We start from the raw sequence: 22698 nt of genomic DNA on the forward strand, positions 1-22698 counted from the left end.
ACTTTTTTGTCCTGCAATATTTCAATTTAAGTACTATAAAGACACTCCCCTCCTGATGAACATTCGAGTTACGAACAACGGTAGATACGAACATTTTTGTAGTGACATATGTAGTATTCTCTCCAGTTGTACATGTACAAATCTCTATAGCGCATATATTTCATTAAATGTTTATTTTTCAGGACAAACCAATACAGGTTACTTATACAAGCATTAAACATGCTTATATAAACCTTAAACATACATTCCATACAAAATATAGCACTGAAGCAACTCACGAACAAAATCATCTTACGAACGACCGTTCAGAACGTATCTCGTCTGTAAGTTGTGGAGCGTCTATATTCCCGTAACCGAGGCCACACACTGAAACTGTGACCGTGCTGCCGGCAGGTGGTGCTGAAGGGTGAACGCGGACGAGGACGAAGCGGCGAGATGGCAGTGGACGACATCTCGCTCGCAAAAGGCTCCTGCACGGACGATCGTGACCCGACGGGTCTTTGAAGGCGACGACTAGAAGATTCAAAGATTCATCTCAATTGAGCCGTGACTCTCTGACTTGGTGCCCCTTTGCGTCTAGACCAATGAACAGCAGCACAATGTGCTCTTCGAAATACAAAGACTAAACTCGACGTCCAGTCTCATATGACCTGGAGGTTTCCGAGGTAACGGCCGCCTACAACCCTACAAACCCTCCCACCGCCGCCTGTTTAGTCACAGTGCGCTATTGATGCAGTCATATTAGTGGTGACCACCGGGGGTCGTTTTCTGGTTCATCTGATCGGATCAAAATTGCAAATAGTTTATCGGGTGCACCGTATGAAATTAATTCAGAAACAAGATGACTTCGGTTTTTAATTCAACAAACATTTTGCAAAAAATTCGGGTGGAGGAGGGGATCAAGAAATATGACTGAAAAAAAATATTCGCTTGTGAGACAAAGTGAGATTGCACAAATATTTTTTTTACGGGTGTTTTGCCAGATTTTCCTGGGAAAAGAGTTGTATTATCGTGAGTTATAAATCCATTTCAGTCCAAAAATTGTGATCTTAAAAACATTTTCTATTCAAATCAGGGTTAATTTTATTCGGCGATCAAGAAAATTGAAGGAAAAAAATGCAAAAGCTCCGAAATTCTATGACAAAAAAAACCACACAACTGTTTTATTTCGGTTTTTATTTTTCATTTTTATGACAAATGAAATTCTGTATCCCGAGTATAAAATTAGAATATTGTGACATTGCCCAAGTAGAATTACAAATCCAGTGATGCCTCGGTTTAAAAACCCCTTGGCTTACAAACTTTTCGGTTTAGGAACGTTAAATTTAGGAAAATTTTACCTTGGCATACGAACTGTTTTTCGGGATACACACCAAGCTGCCACTATGAGTGATGTTCGTTCGAACGAGTCCGTTCTCCTAACAAGAATATGGCAGCCGGCTTGTTTTGGTCCTCTATTCCCCGCCCCCAGTCGTCGGTTGAAGCCACGTGATTGGACAAGAACGCAGCAGTGGGAAGGGCGGGGTTTACAGACAGAGAGAGAGTGAAGCCATTCTCCAAAAAAGAAAATGGCCACTGACATTTTTTTTTTTTGGTCCTCTATTCCTTGCCCCCAGTCTTCGGTTAAAGCCACGTGATTGGTCAAGATCGCAGCAGTGAGGGGAGGTGGTTTAAACATTAAAGAGACAGGCAGACTACAGGCAGAGAAAGACAAAATGGATAGAAAACAGTGACATTTGGACTCGTTTCAACTGCAAGGTTAAAATTCCCATCAATCAGGCTCCACAAACAACCCGCACAAGCCATCTGTACACTTGATGCAAAAAGCTATCAACCCAGCTAAACAGAACACAATTGATGAGGAACAAGGTAAAATTATCGCAGGGAAAGCACCTCCAAGGGATCATTCCTCAAGATGGTGAAAGAAGAAGGCTACGTTCCTCAAGTGTTTAATGCTGATGAAACCGGCCACTCCATTCCATCAAGCCATCGACTATCACAAAGGTAAATAAAACAACTTTATTATATAGTACAGTTTATTTTTTTAATTATGATACCATAGCACATTTATTATACATAAAATAAGGTATATTTTGTGTAGTTTTAAGGCTTAGAAAATTAAAGTAGAAAATTATATTTTATGGGGACCTGGGAACGGATTATTCTCATTTTAATGGTTTCCTATGAGAAATAAATTTTTGGCATACACACTTTTCGCCTTACACACTCTGGGAACCAATTAAGTTCGTAAGCCAAGGTATCACCGTACCGTCATATTCTGTAGTATTACCATTTTTTGGCCCCAGGGGATTTCCACTTTCCTCTTTTTAAAATGTAGTTTTCCCAACCCATTTTATTTTCTGGTAAAATTACCCCCCACCCCACCCCACTTCCCCTCCTTCTTTCATAATTACTTGACAATTCAATCCATGACTTGATTCTCATCATATTATGCTTTTCCATTTAAGATGAAGACCTCCTAGCTTTATTTTCTCAATGGCCATCGTAGTTTTTATCCATCGTGATATCATGTGATCAGTCCATTGATTTAATACGTATGCCACACCGTGCAAGTTTTCGATCAAATGTGACAGACAAGATGTTCCCAAATGGTGTTCTAGTAAATATAGCTACCCAAAGCCACACGTTCATCATGTGACTGTAAATTCACTCGTGCTAAATAATCTCACGCCAAATCGCTTTATTTGTGATTTTTTTATTCTTTTTTGTTGCTCATTGAACCATGCGCACAGCCTAAACTGGACATTGTTGAAGTGCTTTCTCAACACCCCCCCCTCCTTGCGCTGTAAAGCACAGCCATTGTGTGCTTCAAAGATGAAGGGCATTGGATATTTTTTTTACGTTACATCATATGCATGTTTACCGTTATTCGAAAATCAGCGCAGAGCAGAATGTAAATAAATTATGTTTTTGAGTGACAGACAATTTGGATGTGATTCACTCCCGGCGTCGTCGCCGATCCAGAGCGACGCTTCACCAAAGCGGCGTCGCTCCTTTTCCAATCCGATGCGCTAAAATATGGACGGATGGCTAATATCATCTCATATTTCCTACGCTTAGATGGCCACGCTGTTCTCGACGTTCTTTGGATCCAGGTAAGTGTAAGGGATTTCCAACGTTTTGTTCCTGTTGTTGATTTTCAGTGACAATTTGTCAAGCTCGGCTTTGAAAGCCTTTTGCAGCTGGCGGGGGATTTCCTCTGTGAAATGGTCCTCCGGGTAATGTCCGAGGGGGACCTGTTGACACAACCGATGCTGGTTAAAGGACAACCGACAAAATTTTTTTGTTTCCTAACTGACATCAGAAAAAGGTTTTATAGCATCTAAAATACCCAAAACACGCAGCCTGATATTTTTAGTCAAATGCAAAACACCAATAAAAATGACTTAAAGTGTGCTGAAACTGCAAAAAATTGAAACGGAAGTGGCCAGTTTCAGAAGGTCCCGCCCCCTTATTCGTGACATCACACCAGGACGTCTTGCCTTGCTCTAAAATCAAAACAATGGCTTCAGATTAGGAGAAGATGTTACTCATCCAATTATGAATATGATTCAAATGGTGCAATCGATTAAAGGAGTCCTTCCGTATCAATTCCAGCCGTCTGGACTCCAATGTAGCGCCCAGAAAATGCACAAGATGGTGCCCAAGCTCCGTTGGAAATGGGCTGATTTGTCTGCTGGGAATTTGTGTCAACTAGTATCAAATAGTAGTCTTGGTGCAACACACGATTCACCATCGCGTTATTTCTGTGTTTTCCTTCTAATTTCGCCATCAACACGGATTAACATGAAGTTTTCAGACCAAACAAAGTACCCAAAATGCATTGTGTGTCGCTTTCTCGGTCAGGGGCGTTCCTGATGTGACATCACGTCAGGCATCGTCACCAACTCAAAAACAAGACTTCCTGAATGTTCAGCGCAAGTCTTAAAATGTAAATTATAGCTATGTGTTGTGGAATCTTTGTAAAATACGCTCAGTAGAAGTGATTTTACAAATTACGGACACAACTTGTCCGGAGGTATCGGTTGTCCATGAAATGAATGTATGATAGTTCCATGACCAAATGATGAGCTTTTGATTTGTGACACTGGACTCAATCATAACATTTTATTGGGTTGTCTTTCCATGAACTGATAGATTGGTCACCTGGTTATCATTAGCCAGGTTAAAAATATTCCTGTGCAGGAGTTTACCAAGTCCTAAATTCCGCCCAAGCCTCGATTTCTTACCCGAGGAGGACAGTTTAATCACAAATTGTGTCTCTTCACCTCAGATTGACCCCAGATTCTCTTTGCTTCCATTGTAGGCCTTGTGTTCGGCCAACTAAGCATACAGCAGCATGATACTTTTAAATATGATAACTTCTATTCTATCTTTTCTCTATCACTACGTTATATGGGTGTGGAGTTATCTGAGATTGAAATGGGGGTGGCTGTACAAAATACAATATTGATTTATGTTGCGCTTCAACAACAGCTGAACCTGTAACAAAGCGCTAATATGGACAAAAGGCAAATGGTGCCCCCTTGTGGAAGGGAAAAAAACATTGACAGAGGTCTGACCAGCGCTTTATCGTCACCCTCCCTGCAAGAAAAAAAACAAGACCCGAACAAATTCGAGAATGGCGCTCCGCCTCATGCTTTTCAATTCCTGAATGAATTTGGCAATGGCAGCGAATGAGTTAATAACGTTCCTGCTGTAAAATGAGAATATCCCCATTGTGAGATCATAATTCTGTATCTTGTTCTGAAACGAGGCAATGATGTCGACGGATGAAGCGCAATCATGAATTTACAATCCAAGGCCGTTGTGGTGGATAAAGAATGACAGGTTGATATATATTCTTCTCCTCACACACAGTGTGAGAAGAAGAACAAATACAACAAATCTTGTTTTGTCAGATCAAATTGGTTCCACTTACAAAATCAGAGGACTGCCTGCTGAGCAACCAGACGACTGCCATTCCTTGAACGGTCACGTTGATAGCAGGTAAGGTCTGCAACATTGTCTCCTCGCTTGTTGTCCCCTTTTTGGTTGGGGGAGCACGCTGCAGAGTCGATGGGGTGTTGGGCATCCAGCCACCGTAGTCGAACTGCAAAGGACGTTTTGCAAGGTGCGTTGTTTTACACCCGTTTGGAACAGAAGAAATTTCACTGCCGTTTACATCACCTGTCCGCTGTTGACGGCCGCGTGCTGGCAGGAACATGTAAACATCACCATGGTGGTGAATTTAATTAGTTCTGACACAGTGGTGAAATTCTGAGGAATACCTGTGAAAAACAGGGGTGAAAGGTCATGAGAAAGGTGTCACTTTTGAAGAACGAAAACTCGGGGAGGAACGTGAAGCACTATGACGATCACCTGATTGTGGCTGGGAAAGGAATCCGTGTTCAAAAATGTCCCCGATATAAGTCTGCAGTTCCGAGTCTCGCTGTATCTCGTCGTCACTTTTGTAGTAGTGCTGTATCACTGCCTGCACAAATCTTTCGAGAGACAAATTGTATCGTTGTCAACGCATTCTGCCAAATATGTCACAGATAATGAGAAAACAAATTCATATATTAAATTAAGATCTTCAAAAAATATGATTGGTTCTTACTCAGGGCCCCATTTACAAAGTTTAGTTAGCAGTTTAGTCGCGAATAACTAACCAGCAGCTGACGGAAATGAGCGACACGCAACCGCCTCATCTTTAGCAAGTAGCAATGACGCTAACGTCGCATATTGCTAACCACTGTATTTTCCGGTGTATAAGGTGCATCCAAAAGCCTTGATTTTCTTCCAAAGATTACCCTGCGCCTTATACGCAGGTTCGCCTTATATTTGAAGTAATATTGAGTCACAATAGACAATAGGTCTCGCAATGACTGTAAGCAACCACCGACTCAATTTTCCCTGTAGAAGAAGTCGGCGTAACCCAATCCTCTACTGTAGCGCCTTATAATGTGGTGTGCCTTATATTTTGAAAACTTTTATCTCTTTATATATTATATGTATTTAGAAAACTTTTTTCATTCATTGAAGGTGCGCCTTATAGACTGGAAAATACAGTAACTTCACAAATGATTGTTGACATTATTAGCAGTGTTTGAAATAACATCTGCCGGGGCAAACAACTTTCAAAACGTCTCGGCCCGGGTGGCCAACAACTTCTTCAAGAAATAAAAAACCAAAAAAAAAGTTTTTTTTTTTCATTTGTTTTGTTCAATAAAGCAAAAGCTACAAGCAAACTGCTACAAGCCAAGTGGATTGCTCTTTCTAAGCGCCTTTCAAAACTCTCAAGTACACTTTACAGTCACGGTATAGTCCGAAGCACGAAACAAGCTTCTGATTGAAATTTGACAATTGCCAAACGAATGTTCGTTTGACAATTTGCAAATTTGCAAAACGTTTGTTTGACGGGGCTTTGAGTAGACAACGCAACACAAACGTTGCATTGCGCACCATGACGACAAATGACAACTGGAGCAAAATCTTTAGCAAGGGATATTTACCATAAACTAAGCAAGGTAGCATTTGTGGTAGGTACTTCCTTAATTTAAAAAAATCATTTATACTTCGCAACAATGTTTTTTTTTTTTTTTTGTGTGATTAGTCGTCTTATTTTGTTTAAAGTCGTGAAAAATGGGGCAGGCAACTTATCAAAGTATTCTGCCCTGGTGTCCGCTAACTTTTTGTCATGAGTTTTAGACACTGTTATAAGGCGTATTTATTATTATTATTAATCAGTCCGTTTCTGAATAGTTTGCCGTGCTAATTTATTTATTTTGACATTTAGTAGAATAAGACAAAGGAATGAGCGTTTGTAAGTTGTCAAATGAATCGATGGTTATGTTGTCAGCAGCGGTGCTATAAAACTGGCAGGAATGGAAACAAAACATTGGTCCAAGACGCAAGATGGTCAAGACCGGTATTGTATAATTCTTCTTGAGGAAAACGGATAGCTTACTTATACATGATGTCCCAGAGTTGGATTCCATCATCCCTGTAGTAGAAATTGGGAATGTCGTGCATGCCGCGATCAGCAATGTCCTCGTGGATACAGAGAGATCTGTAGGTGACCTCGGAATGTGACCTTGCCAATATTTCCGGCAAACCCTCTCCTCCAGAAGCTGCAAACTGAGTACAAGTCCAAAACTGGACGTTAATGGAATATCTTTGATGTCGTCTTGAAAACAAAGGTTGACTTTTACCTGAGTGAAGCTTCCTTTAGGCCCCACGAGTGTATCCCGAGCTTTTTCGTTGATCTGCAAAGTGTAGCGAGTGTGGGGTACGAGGAGCTAAAAAAGAATATCAGAGAATCACTGTGAAAGGAAAACCTAGAAACCAGATTGGAGACTTCGAGTTACCTTGTACAGGGGATGCACCATGGGCAGGTTGCGCAAGAGGGACACAACAAAAACTTCAGCTATCAGATGAGTGCGCAGCAAGTGCACGTTAAGCTGGTGTTGGCTGAAATCAGCACTTCGCACAAAAATCTTAGCCGTCAGCCAATCGTACAGAGAGTCCGTTGGAAGAAAGATGGGGTTGTCCTCAGCCGGAGTCTGCTTGAGCTGTAGGGAGGGAGGATGGACTTTTTCACTCCATGCAAAAGCACATTTGGTTTTGATGCCTTGTTTTACAACTGAAAATCGGTTCTTGACCAAAATGAGCCGGCTGAATGGACCACTCGACTCCCCACCGCAGATTACATTAATTATAATGGCAAATGTTTTGGTTTTCGAACAATTTCTGGAACGGATTATGGTCTAAAATGAGTTTTGACAGTACCTGTGTGTATATACAGGGAACATCCGAATTACGACTGGGTTCCGTTTGGACAAAGCAGTCGTAAGTCAAACGGCTGTAAATCGAAAAGCATTCAAAATGGCTGGCATCTCCTTTACAACAGGATAGTATACGATGTCAATCTGTTGTTTTTAAGCAACGTTTTCTATTGAATACTATTATATACCAAAATGTTGACAGTTCATTGATAAATCTTATAACTTTTAGTGTCATTTTAATCAGTTTCTATTTCGTATTATCGAGTGCTCCGACCCCCACAGGCACGACTGTCACCTTACCTTCCACGCTCTCTCCAGCTCCTCTCTGAGCCCTTGGTATTTCTCCATTTTCTCATGTTCCTTCTTTCTGATGTTTCCATCACTCGGGACCTCTACATCCACGACAACGGCTTTCCTTTGCCCTCTATCTATGACCACAATATCTGGTCGGTTGGCCATTACCATCTTGTCAGTCTGTATCTGGAAGTCCCACAGGATCTTTGCTTGGTCATTCTCTACTACCTTGGGAGGTGTTACCCATTTTGACCTTGGGGTTTCCAGTCCATACTCTGCACAGATGTTTCGGTAGACTATGCCAGCCACCTGGTTATGACGCTCCATGTAGGTTTTCCCTGCCAGCATCTTACACCCTGCAGTTATGTGTTGGATTTTCTCAGGTGCCTCTTTGCACAACCTACACCTTGGGTCTTGCCTGGTGTGGTACAGCCGTGCCTCTATGGCTCTGGTGTTCAGGGCCTGCTCTTGAACAGCCAGGATGAGTGTGTATATGAGTGAGTGTATATATATGTGTGTGTGTGTGTGTGTGTGTGTGTGTGTGTGTGTGTGTGTGTGTGTGTGTGTGTGTGTGTGTGTGTGTGTGTGTGTGTGTGTGTGTGTGTGTGTGTGTATATATATATATATATATATTCTCTATATATTTTTTGCAATATTTCTGCAAGCGCTGCTTCACATTGTTTTAAAATCTTAAAGTAATTTGGCAAAATGTCACCTGAATGGCAAGAGGCATCAGTTTATCATCAGGCCTCTTGTGAAGCAGGAGAAGGGGCGCCATCAGGTACTGCTGAATCCCTTGGACTGTGTTTGCCTGCACTCCGTCCAGGTTCTTGTAGTCACACAGGTAGATGTTGCCTTGCTGTTGATGGGCCAATAAATTATGTTGGAGCATAGATCGCAGATTTTTATACTGCTGCATAAAGAATGTGAATAGGAGTACGAGATAGATGCGGCACCTTCAGCTCATTGGACAAGTTCGAACCATCAGGAATGTCGACCATGTCGTCGGTCACGGGGAAGTTGCTGGGCAGAGTTTTGCAACGTCGAATCAAGGTGGGATTGATTCCGTTTAGGTACTGGTAGGCAAAAAAATCATCCTCCTTCCAGTGTTGCTGAACATAATCTGGAGAAAAGAGTCTTAAGTCACCATACAAGAATATCCCCTTTCAGTTGTGTCAGTAAGGACTCTTCAATGAGCATTCTACAGCACAGATGTCAAAGTCAAGGCTCATTTTATATATATATATATATATATATATATATATATATATATATATATATATATATATTTCCATTCAAAAACAGTACTGGCATATTCATGCTGCCGAAAAGGCGCAACCGCTCAGTCTCCTCCTTGATGGTCAAAAAATCATCATGGTCAAAAATACTGAAAAACAATCCGTATCCATTCCACACGACGCCCAACAAAAGAAAGACACAAAACAAGACAAAAACAACATATATATATATATATATATATATATATATATATATATATATATATATATATATATATATATATATATATTTGCCAGCAGCGAAAACCTAACCGTACCTGATAAGGGTGTGTCTTTGTTATGGAACACTTCGTTAATATCGTCAAGACTTGTCCAATGTTCCTGGTTGTCAGTCAAACCCTTTAGCTGAAGCTCAGCCAGCCTTTTGGGGGGAAAAAACAAGCAGCTTAGTAGCAGTGCCTTGTCAAAAAAGTCTTGATTGACCATGAAACTTTATCCTAGCAGGCTGTCCTGTGACCTTGAGAGTTTTGAAATGTATTATTATTATTATTATTATTATCAAGCTAGCTAGCTAATGTAGCCACAAGGGGGCACAAGCCAGTGTCTTATTGTGCCGGTCCCAAGCCCGGATAAATATAGAGGGTTGTGTCAGGAAGGGCATCCGACGTAAACATTTTTGCCAAAATAAATATGCGAATCAAACCTCTGAATCCCATACCGGATCGGTCGAGGCCCGGGTTAACAACAGCCGCCATTGGTACAGTTGACCTTCAGGGTGCAAGTGGAAAATGGACTACTGTTGGTCGAAGAAGGAGAGGAGGGAGGTGTGCCCGGAGGAAAAGAGAGAAATAGAACGCCAAGAGTATACCACTAAGAGTAGGAACTTTGAATGTAGGAACAATGACAGGTAAAGGTCAAGAGCTGGTTGACATGATGCAGAGAAGGAAGGTAGACATACTGTGTGTCCAGGAGACCAGGTGTAAAGGGAGCAAGGCTAGAAGCTTAGGGTCAGGGTTTAAGTTGTTCTACCATGGTGAAGACAGAAAGAGAAATAAGCTTTCTATCTATTTCAGTTACATCCGGGTTGAGTGAACAATGGCGTGTGTGGCTGCCGCTGTTCACCCACAGCAAAACTTATGTGATTATAAAGTGACCTTGAGAGTTTTGAAAGGTGCTTATACATGACATGTATTTGTCAGGTATTTGAACCCACCTGACATGTTTCGGCGTCTACTTCCGCCTTCCGGAAGGCGGAAGTAGACGCTGAAACATGTCAGGTATTTGAACACCGACAATACACTGTCTGTAAGATAAGAATCTGTTTTAAATTAGATATCAAGTAGACAGGATGAACTTAATACAACTATTATTATTATTATTATTATTATTATTATTATTATTATTATTTCAGAACAAAGAAACAACAGCAGTGTCAATGGTGATTTCGGTTTGAAGTACTCTTACGCTGTCACAGCTGTGAAAGCAAACTCGGTGGATTTTGTAAAGGAAAACTGGACCTCATCCGGGAGGGTCATGGCACCGTCTGCCTTGATGGTGTAGGGCAAACCTGGAGCATAAAAATCCCAGCTGTTGGCCGGTTTGAAAGGTTAGCGTCGCCTTATGGAGTCCGCTTGAAATGTCACATTTTGGAGGATTTCTATGTGAACGCTCACCTGTAGTCTACGCTTCGTTGATTTATCTCCTGCTCCCTTGCGTACTGGCCGAGAGAGTGGCTTTCATCAAAGATTCTCAGAGCTGCCCCCCCAAAAATATATAGATAGAACAATAAAATTAATAGTAATTGGCATGATTTTTCTTTTTTTCAGCTATTAACTCATTCATCGCCATTCCCGAATTTATTCAAGAATTGAAAATATGACGTGGTGTGCCACTCCTGAATTTTTTTCGGGTTTAGTTTTTTCGGGTTTAGTTTTTTCTTGCGAGGGGGTTGCTGATAGATTAGATAAGCTTTTATTCATCTCACAATGAGGAAATTTACATTTCACAGTAGCAAAAAAGAATATACAGGAGCTGCTGTAAAGGCAGCCACTCACACGGCGCCATCTTGAAGTCAAAAACAACAATAACAAAAAAAAAAATGTCACACAACAGAAAAGGTCATTCAATCTTAAAGGACAACCGACACCTCCGGAGTTGTGTCCATAATTTGTAAAATCACTTCAAATTACTTGTACTGACTTATTACAGTTAGGACGGCGGAAAAAATCATTGGCACCGCCCTACCCACTCTCGAGGACTTGCACACTGCAAGAATCCAAACTAGGGCGCGGAAAATCCTACTGGACCCTCCTCACCCTGCCCACCACCTTTTCCAGCTACTCCCCTCAGGCAGGCGCTACCGATCCATGCACACCAAATCCAGCAGACATTTAAACAGGTTCTTCCCCCAAGCCATTAACTCTTTGAACAGTAGCCCAAATGGAACTGTATAGTGCCTCTTTGCAATTTTTTGATGATGATACTAGTGCAGCGTGTTCGACCGGAAACAAATTCCTTGTGTGTTATACATACTTGGTAATAAAGTTGATTCTGATTCTGAGCGTGTTTTACAAAGATTCCACGGCATATAGCTATATTTTACGTTTTAAGACGCACACTGAATATTCAGGAAGTCTTGTTTTTGAGTTGATGACGATGCCTGATGTGACGTCACGTCTGTCACGCCCCTGACCGAGAAAGCGACACACAATGCATTTTGGGTACTTTGTTTGGTCTTAAAACATTGTGTTGATCCGTGTTGATGGCAAAATTAGAAGGAAAACACATAACGCGATGGTGACTCGTGTGTGTGTGTGTGTGTGTGTGTGTGTGTGTGTGTGTGTGTGTGTGTGTGTGTGTGTGTGTTGCACCAAGACTACTACTGTGTTTGATTCTCGTTGACAAAAATTCTCAGCAGACAAATCAGCCAATTTCCAACGGAGCTTGAGCGCCATCTTGTGCATTTTCTGGGATGCTACATTTCAATCCAGATGGCTCGAATTGAGACGCAAGTACTTCTTTAATTGATTGCAAACATTTATGCTTTCCTCTTCAGAATTATTTGAATCATATTCATAACTGGATGAGTAACAAGAAAACATCTTCTCCGAATCTGAAGCCATTGTTTTGATTCTAGAGCAAGGCGAGGATGTCCTGGCGTGACGTCACGAACAAGAGGGCGTGACCTTCTGAAACTCGCCATTTTCGGAGTCATTTTGAAGTAGTTTTGGGACACTTTAACTCATTTTTATTGGTCTTTTGCATTTGACTAAAATATCAGCCTGCGTGTTTTGGGTATTTTAGATGCTGTAAAAGGTTTTTCTGATGTCTGTTAGGAAACAAAAAAATGTGTCGGTTGTCCTTTAAGCACTTTCTGTTTGCTGTATGAAGCAATTCTAGATGAAAGAGCAGAGCATCAAAGCCTCCTTTTCACCAGTAGATCAGAGACATCATGATTGAATGTGCGTGTCTGCCGCAAGCTAAGTGTTGAAAGCAAACACGAAGCTGTAGCATCTATTGATAAAATCATCTCCTGTCCCACGTAAATCCGCTTCAATTCCAAGCCACGACAGATCCACATAGGCGCTCTGTGCTAACGCTCCGTTCTTCTCATCACTGAAGAAAGCGCTGGTCAGACCTCTGGCAATTTTTTCCTTCCCACAAGGAGGCAGCATTTGCCTTTTGCACAGCCGCCCCCATTTCACACACAGATAACCCATATAATTTAGGAATTAACTCGTTTTTTTCTGATGAAAGAAGAGAGTCGAAGGTTTCTTACACTGCATCAAATGTTTGTGTAGTCCTAAAACTCAATATTCTGCAAGGGGTTGGAATTTGAGTAAAAATGACAAAAACCCTGGCACTGGAGTGGACACATTTTTGCACACCATCTGGCAGTGAATGAGTTCAATGCATAATGGCAAACGAGCATCTGAATGAACCAACCTTTGCCTTCTCTGAAGCGATGAGTCTCGCTGTCACTGATCCAACAGTAGATGGGAAAGGTGTAGATGTCATTCTCAGGTGATTTGATTTCCACCTTGTCGGGGAACCAGGCGTCGCCGGGCAAAATAAAAAATTGCCGCTTGTCTAGTTCGATCAGAAGCAGCCGGCCAAGGGAGTTAGGGCAGGAAACTGTGCATGTGGTTACCTAGTAAATTGGATTGAAAATATTAAAAGTTCTGCCAGTCGCTACCAACAGAGGTATGACAGCAGATGTGTTATGAAGACACATAGGAACCGTTCCAAGTTATGAAAAAAAATGTTTGTCTCTTATAGAGAGAGCCTGGTAAAAAAAGACTAGATTAAAATGGCCTTCAATGAAAGACAGCAAGGGAAGCCAAATTTTCACAAGGGTGTTGTCTCATACCAAAAGGTGTGTTACTTAATCGGATTGAAGGTACAATTTCACCTCCAGGAGTGAACCACAATAACATGCAGACTACAACATTAGCATTACAAGCAAAATGTAAATATCTCCGCTGCAAGATTAATAAAGGCAAATCCAATCCAAAACAAAGTGTGTGCTAAATAGCAAATACGAGTCAACATGAAAACCGATTATTTTGAAGATTTCATACATGTTAAATTTCAGAAATTATAAATCAAGAGAATTTTGTACTTACGACTCTTAAAATAATGTGAGCGTAACAAGAGTGTCAATTAGACGTAAATAAAACACAAAAAAATGCTTTCATTGTTGATTTATACATTCACTTAGTATAAAAATGTATTTTTTTAAATTTCCTTTAGTTTCACCTTTCAAATGTCTCAATAGTTACCTTATAAAGAAGGACTGTGGTTAAAATCGGGAGTGTCCCGAGCAAATCATGAAACTTAACATGTATGATATTTACTTGTATTTATGAAAGTACGCTATGTTTATACTATAGGATGAGTAGACACAGAACGTCAAGGTGACATTTTTATTTTTTTTTGTCAAGCTCAAATTGAAATATGAAACAAAAAAAAAACAGATTTAGGAATAAACTAAACTGTTGAATACATAAAAACTAATTCATAAAATGACCGATATTAATTTTTTCTATGAACCAGTTTACAAACCTAAATATCTAAACGGTTCCTACACTCTTTATAGCTGCACTGATAATGACAAAAAAAACAATGACATAATGACAACAAAAACACCTTTTTTGGCATTTTTTTGTGGAACTTGAAGAGGGGGTTAACCCCCTCGGCCCCTCAAAGGTTCTCCCCTGCCTTCTCCCACTTACCGCTCCTCTGAAAATCACCAAAGACTTTAACCAGGTTCGGGAACTCTCGCCATCAGTGCCCACCAGTTTAATGTGCACAGGATTCACAGTGGTGGCGTGAATTCGATTGCCGGTGTAGACCGTCACCTCGTAATCCACCATTGTTATTTTGGAATGATGAAGAATGCGAAAAAGGGTAAGACGGGTCTTTTTCCGACTACAACAGATTTTTATATACCTGTTCAGTATGCTAAATTGTGGGAGGTACTTACGACAGGCTGTTTGTTCAGGAATGTCAGACGTGTATGAGCAGTGATCGAGTTGAATTTGCGACTGTTGATTTCTCCTCGGGGCATATGAGCCATTTCCGCACATTAAAATCTCGTTTGTACGTCAATAGAGTAAGAAACATAACACTGGTATCGACCCGGTAACGTGCCAAAGTTTGTGGGGTTTGATTGTTTTTATCTTGTTTTCTTAAATTGGCCTGTATCAAGTATTTTGGTTTTTATTCATGTACAATAATAAACTAAATTCGTTTTTCAGGTGTTTCATCATTCATGCGTTCCTTTACGATAAAAACGCGTTTGCTTCAAAATAGGGTTTATTAAATGACTAAAAAAACATTTAATAAAGTAATGTAATATCACGGGTAAAGAGGGGAAAATACTGTACCCCAAAACCAACAGGGGAAAAAACTTTGTGATTTTAATCGGACAGAAAAACACAGTTGGAGTCCCAGAATATATCCGGTTCGTGTATTTGTGACAATTGTAATATGCGTTTAGAAATAAATGTAGAGTAGCCGTTGAGGAACGAGCACACACAACTGTGTTTATCCAACGGCTAACAAGTGGATCTGAGCCAAACAGAAAATGCAGTGAAATATATGTGATATGAACCCGCCCCCTCCTGTGCACCTGCTGGGTGAGATGCTTGGAACTAATGCCCGCCACACAGCCCCCCCCCCCCCCCCCCCCCCCCCCAGAAGGAAAGTCAAGGTGAAAACTTTGCTGGGGGCTTGACCAGCCTGCCACAACGACTACGCAGTCCTTCGTTCGGACTGGTAGGCCACCCGCAGGATAACGGGTAAAGGGAAGGACTGTGCCATGGCCGACCAGAGCTCAGACACAAACGTGGCCCCTATCCGAAGTGATGTCGGATGGCGTGCCGAAACGCGAGACCCAGGACGACAGAAATGCGTGTGCTATTTCTGCCGAGGTCGTGGAGGACAGGGGGACTGCTTCCGGCCACCTAGTGGTCCGAGCGCCCATAGCAAGGAGATGTGTGTAACCCTGCGAAGGAGGGAGGGAAACCAACCAGATCCACATGGATGTGATCAAATATCCTGTCCGGAATTGGAAAAATTTCCAGGCTTACCCGGGTGTGCGCTGACATGCCACGCATGCAGCTGCCCACTTTCTGACGTCCTTTCGTAACCCAGGCCAGACAAATTTGGCCCCAAGTAGTTTGACTGATGCCCGGACGCCAGGGTGTAAGAGGGAATGAATAGAATCAAAAATTCGCCGACGCCACTCCTGCGGAACCATGGGACGAGTGCGACCCGTAGACACATCGCAGAGGAGAGCGGGACCCACTTCACACAGTGCCACCTCCTCAAGCCTGCTGCCTTGAGTTTGTGGATGTCCGGATCCTCAGATTGGGCAGTAGCCATCTCTGAAAAATCCACCCCGAGCTGGACTGGACACACGATCGTGCGTGACAAGCAATCGGCCACAGGGTTACATTTGCCGGCCACGTGGTGAATGTCTGTCGTGAATTCCGAAATGGCCGCTAAATGCTGTTGCTGTCAGGCCGACCATGGTTGAGTAACCTTCGACATGGCGAATGTGAGTGGTTTGTGATCTACATATGTGGTGAACCGGCGCGTATGTGGAGGAAACGAAAATGGCGCGTTGCAAGATATAGTGCTAACAACTCTCTGTCGAAAACACTATACTTGCGTTCATTATCTTGCAGCTTCTGACTGAAAAATGCATGGGGCTGCCATTCGTTCTCCACAAGCTGCTTAACCACCGCCCCTACGGCAACATCAGACGCATCGGTAGTCAAGGCCACCTGTGCGGTTGAGAACGGGTGGACCAGAAGACGTGTACCCGCGAGAGCTTCCTTGGCTCGTTGAAAGGACTGTGCTCGTTGCGGGGACCAGTCGACGGGCGTTGGAGATTCCCAGAGCCTCGTAAGAGCAGGAGGGTGCGCATCGACGAGCCTTGGCGCCAAACCGCTGATGGAAAAAGCAGATGGCTTTCCCGCGCCGCTTCTGCGATCCCACTCCGGCCACGATGGTCGGATCGATGCTCGATGCCACTTCGCCGAGGGGTTCGGCCGTCACGCTTTGCACGGCTAAACCACGATAGTCGCCGGTGGCGAGGCACGTCGAGTTAGCTAGCACGGCGTGCATCTCGGGTGGTAGCTGGTGAAGGAATATGTGGGGGAAAAGAAATCCACCATCATCCGAATAACAGCGACAGCATTTTGCCCATGAGATCCACTGCTGTTCCGTTGCTGAGTCCGGGAAGGGAAAGAAGTCTGTCTGCTCTTTCAGAGGCCGATAGCGTGAACCGCCTGAGCAGCAGTTGTTTGAGCGCGTCGTACTTCCCGCATCGTGGAGGCGCGCGCAGAAGTTGCATCATGCTATGGGTTGTCGGTTGGTCGATGGACGCCACGACCATGTAATATTTTGGCTCATTTGTCGTGATGCTTCGTAGGTGCTCTTCCACATGCTGGAAACGCTTCCACAAAGCCGGGTCGCTGTGCCAGAACACGGGCAACTTCGCGGCGTAAGCGACAGCTGCGAGTTTGGGTGTCGGTCGTGGCAACATGGCCGTAGAAGATACATTTTCATCTGTTGCCATGAACATTTCCTTCGTTGGGGTCACCAGTGTAGCCGCACACACGACTGAATGTGGAGACCTGTTTATTCCAATGGCTAACAAGTGGATCTGAGCCAAACAGATAATGCAGTGATAATAATATATCACATATATAATAATATATGTGATATGAACCCGCCCCCTTCCGTGCACCTGCTGGGTGAGATGCTTGGTCCTAGTGCCCGCCACAGTAGTCTTATTCTTTTTATTATTGTTATTATTAATAATTTTAGACGCATGTTTTATGCTAATTTAACTTTAGCTTTAGCTTAATCAGTGTGCATTACATTAATGCGACGTGGGCGAGTTTCAAACTAAAACGTTTCCAACTAATGTATGCACGTCATCTAGAACTGCTTTATGTCACAAAGAGGATACAGAAAGTGCTGAAGAATGAATGACTATGTGTCTTTGTGTTGTCGTATTTGTTCTTATTATTATTATTTTTTTACTTTGTAACTTGTTGAGCTAACGGTTGCCGCAGAAAAATATACTGTGACTGTAAAGTGTCCTTGAGAGCTTTGAAAGGTGCTTATAAATGAAATTCAAAATAAAAGATAGATAAAAATGTTGATTGCAGATCTTTTGAAATGTAACGTCAGATCTTAATGACAATACTTTATAATAATAATATATCTTTTATTATGAAGGCGCGTGATAGCGGCAGATTACCGGAATGCAGACAATCGCTGATGCAGCTGTTTTGACTTTTTTTTCATCGATACAACAAAACAATTATGATTTAAAACCTGGGCGGTGTTCACACAGACAAGGTGTGCCGTCGTCGCCAAAGTTGTCCTGATTACTAAGCAACAATGCTCTTACCAAGGAAGAACGGCATCATTAATAAGCAACATTTTTTTTCAGGTTTTATTTCTGTCGGTGCCAACTTGCTGTATCACAGGAGTTCATTGCTGCTTTCAGATTGGTAGCTAAAAATGGCCCCAAAAATACCATTTATATTGGATTGGATTTGCCGTTATTAGTCTCGCAGTGACTAATATTGATATAATATTGAAAAAAATGTATACAGTTGTTGCCAATTGGATATTAAAACATATCGGGTGTTCACCGTAATAAGGTGCCCAAAAGGAAGTAGAACAAAAAGATGACTGTAATTGGGCTTCCCTGCATGGAAAAAAACAAGGTTACGCAACAATGAGGGAGGGGATCATTCAAGAACGGCAGTTCTCAACTTTCAGTGGCTGTGTTTTTGACATGGCAGGAGATACTCGCTGATCTGGTATTTCAAGATTGATGAATGTTTTGTCGTTGTAAACTGTTTCATCCCGCTGGGGCCGTTTGACCCCACATGAGGTCGTCTTGCTTGTTGGCGGTGGGTTATTTGGTCAGGTTGGGGCCAATCTCTTAGAGTGGAACGTTAGTTAGTTAGTTAGTTAGTTAGTTAGTTAGTTAGTTAGTTAGTTAGTTAGTTAATTAGTTAGTTGGTTGGTTAGTTTGAAAGCAATGCTGACCAAAAAAGTGTCTTTCATGTGGTGCTCAGTTGATGATGCAACTTCAAGGCTTTTCCATTGCATACATATACATATCACCTCTTGTAACACTTCACACCCACGACTGTGATGACGACAACACCCTTCCCCCCAGAACACTATGATACAATTTCAGAGTGAAAAGCAGAACTTGCATCCTCTCTGGCCGTGCGTCCCGGATGGCAACATGCAAAATGTCAATGAAACCAACCGAAAACGCTCACTGTGATCCGGAAGCGGTTCAAGTTAGCACATAGCAGAATTAGAAATAAACATATTTTGATATGCAGCCTTTTTTAACATTCAACTAATGCGCTGCCATTCACAAATTTATTTGGGAAATTGAAAATATGACGTAGAACTCCATTGCCAAATTTATTTGAGTTTTGTTTTTTCTAGTTTGGGTGCCGATAAAGCGCTGGCCATGGCCTCTGGCAATGTTTTTCCTTTCCACAAGGGGGCAGCATTTCCTTTTTTCCAGGTTAGCGCTGTGTTGCAGCTTCAGCTATTGTTAAAACGCTATATAAACCAATATGTATGTATTGCATTGTATTTTCAACAGCCGCCCTCATTTCAAGCTCATAACTCCAGACTCATAATTTAGGAATTAACAATTTTTCTGATGAAAGGAGAAAATGTAAGCTGCAGCAGAGGACCACTCCCTGTGGCCCCACTGATTGGGAGTGGTCCTCTGCTCCCCCCAACCTGAGAGTAGGGACCTATCATAGCTGTGTCCGGCGCCGCCTTGTCTGGACATTAGGGATATATAAATAGGGCCGATACAACCAGTCAGACTTTAGTTCGCTGACGAAGCCTCTTGGATAGGAGACGAAACGTCCGAAACCTTCAAATTTGTACAGATGACGGTTGAAGAAACCTTCTCATCGATGGACCACTCCTGTACGACTGAGAGCTTACACAGACGTATAAGCGTAATAATAATAATAATAATAATCATCATCATACATTTAATTTCTAAGCGCCTTTCAAAACTCTCAAGCACACTTTACAGTCACTGCATTTTTTTTTCTGTGCGGGTGAGCAGTGGCAGCCATTCGGGCCAGCGTTCACTCTACCCGGAAGTAACACAGCAGTAAAGTTATGAAAGCAAGAGGAAAAGGAATGGATCTCTTGTTGGTTGGAAAAGGGAGAAAACAATTCTCTTGAATGCATTTGTTATTTGAGACTTTTTCAAACATATGGACATGCCATTATCAAAGCATTTTTTTTGGAGCTCCGTGTTTGCACAATTTGCATACGTCCGTTCGCGTTCAGTATTGCCACATAGTTGCACACTTTATTGCATACATATTGCTTAATAACAGTACTTTGTGTTTTTGACAGAGTATTATGCTCAAATGATATCATGTCCTGACGAATCTGTGTGCTTTAACCTTTTTTTTAGCAATCTGTCAAGTGGAAAACAAGTCACATCCCTTTTTGGAAACGACTTTCCTTCACCACGGCAAGAGTGAAGAGATGGCCCAGTGTTCCAAATAGGAGGTATTTATAATAATAATAATAATAATAATAATAATAATAATAATCATCATCATAATCATAATAATAATTATGATTATTATTATTAGTATTATACATTTCAGTTCAAAGTGCCTTTCAATACTTTCAAGTTTTTCTGTGGATGAGCAGCAGCAGCCACACACACCAGCATTCACTCAACCCGGAAGTAACGCAAATAGCTAGCTAATATATAGCTGCTACTACTACTATTAATAATACATTGTATTAATAAGCGCCGATCACCCACCCACACACACAAATATACTCTCACACACTCACAAGGTACTATATCATTCAGAACAAGCAGCTCAACTCTGTTTTTTTTTTAATTTTCAGAGCCAAGCTATATTCACGAAAATGTTCTTAAGATGGATTTATTCTTTTATTCATAATGGTGTCAGAAAAAAAAATATGTACATTGTCTCTCTTGAGTGACTCAACCAATGGGGTCAGATCTGAGGCGAATGGACAGTGAGGAGTCCGGTGGGTTTTAGCTTGTTGATCCCTCCATCTAAGATGCAAACCCGTGGGAAGTTCACCTCGACCAGGTGTGCAGCGAACTGGGAGTAAACACAATGATGTAACATGAAATAAAAATGAATCGATTAAAATAAATGCTGAATGATACCCGCAGTTGCCATTTTTATGGCCTGTGCGTTATGGCCCTGCTTTGTCAAAACAAGGCAGGTGTAACTCGAATTGTCAGTTCAATATAAAGACAAAAGTGACGCATCACATTCCATCAAACGACGCGTGGGGATCGTCTCCAAATCGTCTGCCTTTATTTATCTAGTGATGTAATTTTCCCGGCCTTACCGCAGAAGCGCTTTTCATGGCGTGGCCGATGACGACGACAACCCGGCCTCTGTAGTTCTGGAGGGCTCCCGTCGCAGGACATTGCAGCACCTCGTCATCGGTGCCGAACGTCGCGCTGAAAGGAACGTTAATGCTGCCGGACATGTGGCCTCTGCTGAAGCTGGTTTGCCGTGAGGTTAAAGAGCATTGTTTAGAATTTGATGAGATTATATGGGAGACAAAAAATCCAATAATGCGAAAGAAATGCTGCCAAAGATAGGAGACTAAACCTTATAAAATAAATGAAATTACTCCAATCCCCCATAGAGAAAAAATAAAAATAAAAACAGACAAACAGGATTAATTTTACAAAGTAGATTAGATGAGATAAGAAAACATACGATAACATCTTGCACACAACATTGTTTGATGATGAAATTTGAGGAAATTTAAAGGAAGCAAATATCACAACAACCCTGGTAAGGATGCTCCTCTACACTGCGAATGTCAATGCCAATAATTCTTGGCCTGCTGGCTTTGGCTCAGTTCTTTGTGGTGTATGACATCTCGCAGAGGTCAATGAAATCCTCTGCCGAGATGCGAGGGGACAGTTATTGTGACATTTCCCAAGTAGAATTACAAATACAGTGATACCTCAGTTTACGAACCGCTTGGCTTGCGAACTTTTTGGTTTACCAACGTTAAATTTGACAATTTTACCTTGGCATACGAACTTTTTTTCGGGATGCATACGGAGCTGCCACAATGAGTGATGTTAGCAGAACGGGCTCGTTTGCGAACGAAACAAGACTATGGCAGCTGGCTTGTTTTGGTCCTCTATTTCCCGCCCCCAGTCGTCGTTTAAAGCCACGTGATTGGTCAAGGACGCACTAGTAGGGGGGAGGTGGTTTAAACATTAAAGAGACAAGCAGACGACAGAGAGAGAATGACAAAATGGATAGAAAAATTTGGACTCGTTTCAACTATGATAGCTCAAAGACAGAGTGTAGGCTGCATGGTTAAAATTCCCATCAATCAGGCTCCACAAATAACCCGTACAAGCCATTTGTACACTTGATGCAAAAAGCTATCAACCCAGCTAGACAGAACACAATTGATGAGGAACTAGGCAAAATTATCGCAGAGAAAGCACCTCCAAGGGATCATTCCTCAAGATGGTGAAAGAAGAAGGCTACATTCCTCATCAAGTGTTTAATGCTGAGGAAAGTCCATTCCATCAAACCATCAACGACCATCACAAAGGTAAATAAAACGACTTTATTATACAGTACAGTTTATTTATTTAATTATAATACAATAGCACATTTATTATACATAAATTAAGGTACATTTTGTGTAGTTTTAAGGTTTAGAAAATTAGAACGTAGAAAATTATGATTTATGGGGACCTGGGAACGGATTATTCTCATTTTAATGGTTTCCGATGAGAAATTAATTTTTGG

The 22698-nt window shown here is 41.8% G+C and overlaps 2 protein-coding genes and 1 long non-coding RNA gene across 4 annotated transcripts in view; 2 read left to right on the forward strand and 1 right to left on the reverse strand.

The window, feature by feature from the left end:
• Positions 1-2700, forward strand: part of npnta (nephronectin a) — a 43822-nt gene extending 41122 nt beyond the window's left edge. For both annotated transcript variants that reach the window (XM_089005471.1, XM_089005472.1), the window contains one exon: positions 394-2700. In XM_089005471.1, the coding sequence (XP_088861597.1) occupies positions 394-504 (111 nt within the window). In that variant the 3' untranslated portion in view covers positions 505-2700. The remainder of the gene's footprint in view (positions 1-393) is intronic.
• On the reverse strand, positions 2697-14770 carry LOC148892436 (polyunsaturated fatty acid lipoxygenase ALOX15B-like). Its single transcript, XM_089005469.1, has 14 exons — positions 14554-14770; positions 13265-13469; positions 10993-11074; positions 10784-10906; positions 9637-9740; positions 9038-9204; positions 8797-8940; positions 7371-7574; positions 7215-7301; positions 6971-7140; positions 5383-5504; positions 5191-5291; positions 4943-5113; positions 2697-3257 (listed from the first exon to the last, which is right to left on the reverse strand). The coding sequence occupies exons 1-14, from the start codon at positions 14692-14694 to the stop codon at positions 3078-3080; spliced, it is 2001 nt and encodes a 666-aa protein (XP_088861595.1). The 5' UTR covers positions 14695-14770; the 3' UTR covers positions 2697-3077.
• Positions 14591-22312, forward strand: LOC148892437 (uncharacterized). The gene is made up of 3 exons (XR_016116143.1): positions 14591-14728; positions 20325-20422; positions 21262-22312. It is a non-coding gene; the product is annotated as an uncharacterized LOC148892437 (long non-coding RNA).
• Positions 22313-22698: the final 386 nt, after the last annotated feature.

The sequence above is a fragment of the Hippocampus bargibanti genome, linkage group LG10, assembly GCF_051943395.1.
Source record: "Hippocampus bargibanti isolate YZ-2025 linkage group LG10, ASM5194339v1, whole genome shotgun sequence".
Taxonomy (NCBI): domain Eukaryota; kingdom Metazoa; phylum Chordata; class Actinopteri; order Syngnathiformes; family Syngnathidae; genus Hippocampus; species Hippocampus bargibanti.

Bases quoted from the DNA above. Each gene is read 5' to 3' on its own strand.
- LOC148892436 (XM_089005469.1), bottom strand. From the start codon at position 14,694: ATGGTGGATTACGAGGTGACGGTCTACACCGGCAATCGAATTCACGCC. The intron at 13,470-14,553 runs GTAAGTGGGAGA...CCAATTTACTAG, and splicing joins TGGTGATTTTCAGAGGAGCG to GTAACCACATGCACAGTTTC. The intron at 8,941-9,037 runs GTGCCGCATCTA...GCCCATCAACAG, and splicing joins ACTTGTCCAATGAGCTGAAG to CAAGGCAACATCTACCTGTG.